Source organism: Carettochelys insculpta, chromosome 21 (genome assembly GCF_033958435.1).
Source record: "Carettochelys insculpta isolate YL-2023 chromosome 21, ASM3395843v1, whole genome shotgun sequence".
Lineage (NCBI taxonomy): Eukaryota > Metazoa > Chordata > Testudines > Carettochelyidae > Carettochelys > Carettochelys insculpta.
This window is the reverse complement of record NC_134157.1, coordinates 8,895,831-8,902,656: the sequence shown is the minus strand read 5'-3', so window position 1 is coordinate 8,902,656 and position 6,826 is coordinate 8,895,831. Positions and strand designations below refer to the sequence as shown.

Sequence of the window (6,826 nt, the reverse complement as noted above, 5' to 3'; positions counted from 1 at the left end):
AAAGTATTATCTTGTTAGAGCACACAGGGAAACGTTTCCCAGCCTGGGGACGGGGCTGAGATGTTGACTTACTTTTGTGTATGAAAACTGGATGAAAAGTCACCCTTCAAGTTTTGCAAACCAGTATTTCCTCTCTCTCTGCCTCCCCCAAAAGCTCCCACATGCTCAGATTGGGTCACTCAGTAGAAATTATCTGTTTTGATTAACTTTTTCTTGTCTAAATTAGCTAGAATTTCTTCAAGAAAAGGCTTTTGGTTTGACAATGGCAAAAGTGGGTTTATCTTACTGGTCAGCTCTGCACATCAAGCACAAGCTGTCTTAGGGCTGCACATCCAAGGGCTGTAAATGCCCAAAAAGTTAATTATCCTGCTGAAGGTTTAGCAGTGAAAAATTTGCCTCCTTAACGGGCCAGCCCCCTCCTTCCAATGCAGGCCCTACATGCAGATGAGAAGACATTACAGGCAAGAAACCACTAGCGTATAGTCCATCTATAGGCTTTTTCCTCAACAGAGCTTAACATATCCCCTTTCTGCAGATAGGAAAACTGAGCCACAGAGCAAGGGCGAGCAACCAGAAGACTGGTAGCTGAATCAGTAATAGAACCCAAGACTTTTGACGCATGCTGCAGTGCCCCAAGCACTACATGAGCTGAACACACACAGTGCTAAGAAGCTATTCACTGACCTTAGCCAGCTAGCAGTGCCAGTGAGGCTACCCTGGCAAGTTACCCTCACTACAATTACAGCCTAGTTGCTCACCATGCTGCGGAGTGACCCAGGACTCAGCATTTTCACTAGCAGTGAAGGAGGGGTGGTCTAGTTTAGCGGCATGAGGGGGACTCAGGCGATATGGATTCAATATGTGGTTCCACCGTTTGTTTTTTTGTTTGTTTGTTTTTTCTATGCCTTACTTCTCTACATGTAAAATGGGCACACTGCCACCTCCTTCCTCCCACCTGTTGTGTTGCATTTACATGGTACACTCTCTGGGGCGGTAACTGTCCCACGGGAGAGGGGACAGCGTACAGCACCAACCACAGCAGGGCCTACAAGTGCAACTGGGCTACAAACCCACTTCGCAGTAGACGCTAACCCAGCACACACAAGGCCAAATTCTATGGGCTGTGACTGTCTCTGTGGCACGGCGCTGCCTAGCCCCGGCCTGCTTTTCGATGCGCTTGTACACCCAAGCTTACCAGCTGCACAGCTGGCGCGACTGGACACCAAATCAAAGCCCTCTTTCTACACTCATAGCCAGCCCCAAACAGTCTGGCTCTGACCCACCCTGCCCCCAGACTCCATCTCACTGGTGCCCCCAGAGGGACGTGCCTGCTGCAGCGAACCACTCGGCAATGAGAGCATGTGGCAGACTTTAAATAAAGCTGGTTTTTATTTCTTATCAGAAGCATATTTTAAACATTTGTGTAACATTCTTGGTACAATATCTTGGAAGAGCCAGGTGCGGATTCCCGAGGCAAGGCACTTGGGGAGGTCCCCTGCGATTTCGATTGGGTCCTGCCCCATTAAAAGGAGAAACAACGGCATCTAAAATACACATGGGAGTTGGAATGTACCTGTAGAGGACGGAGGCGAGAGGCTGGTCCTGGTCTTTATTCTGCACTGGAGCTTGGAGCAGCCCAGGGGTGAGACTTTACCCCCGCTGTTTCCACTGTGCATGACGGTTTCAACTTTACATGGCCTGCATGCAGCTCGTGTGTCGGCTGAGTCTATTCCCCAGCTCCTACACGTCCCCAGTTCCCTCAGCGTTAAGGGAACTCTGAAACAGGTCACCCGTGAGAGTCAGGGGGGTCCCAATATATACTGAGTTATACACCAACAGCCAGCGCTCAGCCGAGCTCCCGGCTGGAGGGGCCGACTCAGTGCGACTGTACCTTGATTGCTGGAGTGCAGCAGAGACAGAGCCGGCCCAGCTATAGGAGGAACTGGGGCAGGTGCCCCAGGCCCTGGGCTTTTGCAGGGGCTGTGGTGGCTGCTCCAATTGTCTATGGCGAGAAGGGACCAGGGGATTACAGGGGCCTGGTGTGGCAGTGGCAGCCGGGGCCACCTCCCTCCCACTCACCACACAGGCAGTGGGAGACAAGCAACTAGGCAGCGGGCTGCACTCTGCCCTGTTGCGCCAGCCTCCTGTGCCTCGCTTCTCCCTGGGTGTCTTGCCGCAGAGCACCCACTCCTGGGGGAGGGGTGAAGTGGGGAATGGCCTTGGGGCACTGCATCCCCGCAGGACAGCCCTGAGCAGAGATGCCCGAGAGAGACCTGGAGAAACCTGCTTCGGCCATCCCCTGCCTTTGTCCAGGGAACATTCCCCCTCCCCGCACCCTGACCTCCGGAAAAGGGCGTCGCAGGGAGCAGCGGTCTGGGAAGTTGGGTTGGGCCCACACGGAGGAGTCCTTTAAGCAGCCCAACTGAAACCAGCTGGCCAGCGGAACTGGAGCCAGCTTAGCACCTTTCTAGGAGCTGGGTCACAGCCGGCTTCCTGTGCACGCTTCCACCAGACTTGCCGAGACAGAAGAGCTACAGACCTCTCCTCTCCTTCACCCTTGGTGCGTGGACTGTAGCATCCATTCCTTAGGGCCTGGTGTTCCACATCTGAGCCTTTGCTTTACAGTGAATCTCAGAAGTTTCTTGTTTGCACAAAGCCCAAAGGCCACATCCAGCCAGTGAACCTCATTTCTCTCCTCTCGCCCTGACCCAAGAGAACAGAGAGCTAAGCCCACAAGACATAGGCTCACACCAACCACCCCAGCAAAGTGACCTCCCTCTAGGAGCCAGGGTGGATGCAGCTGGTGTCCTGGGTAGCACAGTCTCACAAAGAACAGGGAAGATTTAGCCCTAGCATGCAGAACATGCTGGGAAGAGCGTCAGCCTCAGCAGAGCTTTTCAGAAGAGTTGGATGGGGGTAGGGGAAAGACAATGGAAAAAGAAAGCAAGGCCCCATGCTCCCTTCATAGCTAAATGTTCTCCTGACTGGCTGGGGGCAAGCAGACAAGCTGTATCCATTGCATCCTTGGCAGCAGCTCTCTTTTGAAGCTATACCTCCCACCCTCGTGGGGCAGGAAAAGACTCCAAGACCAGTCCAGCCACTGTGCAATGAAATTCACCCCAGGCTGATGATTCCCAAGGGCTGGGCATGGTGCATAAAGACCCCTGCCCCCACTAAAGCACCCATTTCTCTAACATGAGGAGGTTTTCAACACCACCACCTCAAGCTAGCTCCTCCCCAAGAGCTACTCAGCAGCCCCAGAAGCAAGCGCAATGAGCCCTCCACACACGCTCATGTGCCGGAGGGAAAATGCTGATTAGCAACAAGCCAGAGTCCTACAGTTCCTCCCAGCCATCCTGGAGTCCCCTCTCCAGAGCGGCAACGGGCAAGTCCATCACCAATAGTTGTCCCCTCTAAACCACACGTCTAGATTCTGGGCCTTCTCCAACCCCTTCCATTCTCTCCCTACCCCAGCCAACGTCTTTCTGTCCATCTGCAAACACAACTGCACCTTCCCTGGCCTTCCAACAGGTTTCCAGATTTCCACTTTCCAGGCAAGGGAAGGAGACATGGTCACAAGGCAGTGAGCATTTGTAACCAACCCTTGGGGATCATCTTAGGACAGGTTCAGGGGGTTTGCAAGGATGGGGACAGGGGGCGTGGAGAAACCACGTACAACTTCAGAGACGCCTCTCAACAAGCGTTTGTAACTGAACGAGAGAACCAAGCACCAGGAGCAGAATGGCACTGGAGAGCGTCTTATTTACAGCTCCAGCAATGAAAGACCAACCATCTCCTTCCATGGAGACCAGCTCTGTCCCCCCAAACCTGGGGCAAACACTCAGGTTTATACACACAGGGTTGGGTTGTGGACATAACAGAGGAGGAGGAACACGGAGATGGAGATAGCTGAGAAGTATTTGTGGCTCGTTCCATCCCACAACCTGCCCCACAAGTGGACGATCTGTGGAGCTATCAGTGAACCCTCAGTCGGAGCTGCCCAGGCAGGGAAGACCAGGAGCAACAGAGTTAAGGTGCTGCTGTAGTGCCACCCACACCAGCGAGCTCTACTAATTCTCCAGCGATGTGCTACTGTGTAACTACGCAAGCAACGGCCCCACCCTCCCACGCCGACTCGCCTTCTACAGGGGCCAATTAGGAAAGATGAATTCCAGTTCAACTGAAGTTAGTTCCCGGCTCATTTAACCCTCCCTCTGCCAGAGTGTGTGAGGGGACATGGGGAAGTCATGGCACTGGCTTGACAGGTGTGAAGTAGCAAACCAGCAATGCCCACCCGCCGGAGGGAAGCGTGTGCCTTTGTGAGGAGCCATCGTCAACGTTCTCCAGGGCAGAAGGGGACGTGTGCATTCCCCCTTCGCAGGTCCTGGAGGCAGGCCCGTTCGGAAGAGAAGTAACCGATGCTGGCAGGTGGGCTCTGTGCAGCCGCCAGGCTTGACAAAGAAGTGTGGGTGCAGCACAGGCCTCTTGGGCTGGAATGAGCCCTATCAGACCAAAGGAACTTGGGACTTTGGAACAGCCAGGGGACTCCCTACAAAACCCAGCCCCGGGGCATGAGGCGCCGGCTGGCATGCACTGTGCAGGTGGCCTGGGAGAAAGCCAAGGCATTCACACCGTCACCCTCCGGCTAGTCGAGTAAGGCAGGAGAGTGTCTCTTCAAGGGTAGGAAAACCACCAAATGGGACAGAGCCGTGTGCGTGGGGAGCAGGGCGTAGCCTAGACTGCGCTAGAGTCCTGGGAGGAGGGGCAGTAGATTGGCCCCGCATGGTGGCGAGCCAATGGCTCCCCTCCCACGGGTGTGCCGTCTAGGAGACCTTGTGCCTCGGCAGCTCCCCCACCCCCTTCCCTGGAATGCTGGTGTCTGAAGCAGAACCTGCTTGGGAACCTGGGAACGTAACAGCTACTGGTGCCAGCGACTGGCTCAGCTTCCGAGCCCCTTCCCCCCACGGTGTGACTGGCTCCAGTCCGCCTTCGGCACACAGCGGGCAGAGAGCCTGGCCGGGGGGCTGCCTTAGAACTGAGTCTGCACCCCCTCGCTGGTCTCAGTGGTCCCCTCGCCGGGCTCTGGGGCCGGGGGGCCAGGCTCCCTCTTCTCCGCATGCACTTGGGTGGACACCTCCTCTCCCGTCTCCTTGTCGTTGGGTTTGTGGTGATTCGCTTCGACTGCCCCCTCCACAAGCAATGGGGCAGCTGCCAGGGCAGGCGGCTCGGCCGGAGAGGTGGGCACCGCTGGCTCGGCTTCCTGCTCCTCCACCCCTGGGTTCGCTGGGCCCGTGGCGCCAGGCTCATGCTGGGCAGAGTGTTTCAAGGGAGCAGGCCCTTCCTCAGCCTCCTCGGCAGCCCCCTCCACCTCGAGCTCCTCAGAGCCGCCGCTCTGCAGGACTAATGAACCATTCGTCAGCTGGTCCTTTGCCTCCTCTTCTGCCGGGACCTGGGTCTCCACACTGATCTCCTTTACCAGCACCCCCCGTATCTCCTGCACACTGCCAGGAGAACCTGGGTCAGCCAGGGTAGGGCAGGCCTCCGGCTCCTCAGAGCCAGGCTCTTCCTGGGACAGCTGGTGCGTCAGCACCCCCGTCTCAGCCTTGTAGGGCAGGGCCCCCTCGTCATCCTGGATGACTGACACCACCTGCCTGGCTCTGCGGCGCTTCTCGGCAGCTGGGTCCGAGTCTGGCTGGCTGCTGAACTCCTCGCCCCAGTCGATGGGCGCACCCTCGCCCAGCAGGTGCAGGTTAGGGTCGCTGTTGTGCATGACCATGCTGTCCCGGTACAGGTTGTGTTTCCTTTGCACCGCTGCCTCCTTCACAGCTGGAATGGCAAAGACAGGGAGGTGAGGGGGAGAGCTTTGTGGACGTGTCAGTAGCACCAACAGGTCTCAATGAGAGCAAAGCCTCACGGAGCTCTATGCAGTGCAGATGCAGAGTGAGAGCTGATCCCAGCTCAGGCTTCGCAGCAGGACACAGGCAGCCAGCTGGTCGGGAGAGAACATGGAGTCCAGTCTATAGCCTGGTCCAGTTCTCGGCCCACACAGCAGATGGAGCATCTCCAGCCACGGCTCAGCCAAGCCCCCTTGAATGGGCTAAGTTCCTACTTCTGTCCTGGCAGGGGTAGGGAAGGGCCCTGCAGAAGGGACTTGGAGCACAGGGGAGTCGGGAGGGCACGCCATGCTTAAGGGACAGCGTGGCAGGACACAGGGCAAGGCACGCAACTGTCGGATGGCCCAAGAGGGCACTGCTGAGGGAGGCAAGGGGTGCACAAAGCAACCCCAGCACAACGGGGAGGGCGGAAGTGCCAAGGCCCTTCAGAGGGAGGCTCAGAAGCCTGACCATGAGGCGGTGGAGAAAGGGGTTGGGTGGAAGGAGTCGAAGAAGGCATCGGCGCCACAGGAGAAGAAGGTGATCTTCGCCAAGGCTTTCCGCATGGCCTGCAGGGGTGGGGATGTGAGCCTTGGAGCAGGACCTGTCAGTGATGGAGAGCAGAGCACCCAGGCTGGGCTGTCGGGACGGGGGAAAGGAAGATGCTAGAGAAGTTCTGAAGGCAGAAGCGCTGAGGGTCAGACCCACCTACACCGGGGGGGGGCCAGGCCACAGAACAGAGACATGGGGAGGGAGGTGGCTGGTGACAGAGTGCACACAGACCCTCCCACCGTCACAGACTGTGAGTCTGGAGCCAGGCGCAGCAGGACAAGGCGCCCTAGGGGCCACCACCAGATGGCTCCCATCGCCATAACGTCCCGAGACGCCCCATGGCAAGCGGGGAGCGCGCCCCATTAGCAGCAGCGCCACCCCTCTGCTGCTCGCCCATGGAG

At 57.2% G+C, this 6,826-nt stretch overlaps 1 protein-coding gene across 1 annotated transcript in view; it reads right to left on the bottom strand.

Moving 5' to 3' along the window:
* Positions 1 to 1,370: 1,370 nt before the first annotated feature.
* Positions 1,371 to 6,826, bottom strand: part of NIBAN2 (niban apoptosis regulator 2) — a 99,653-nt gene continuing 94,197 nt past the window's right edge. Inside the window, exon 14 of the mRNA XM_075015371.1 lies at positions 1,371 to 5,826. Coding sequence (XP_074871472.1) covers positions 5,030 to 5,826 — 797 coding nt within the window. The 3' untranslated portion in view covers positions 1,371 to 5,029. The remainder of the gene's footprint in view (positions 5,827 to 6,826) is intronic.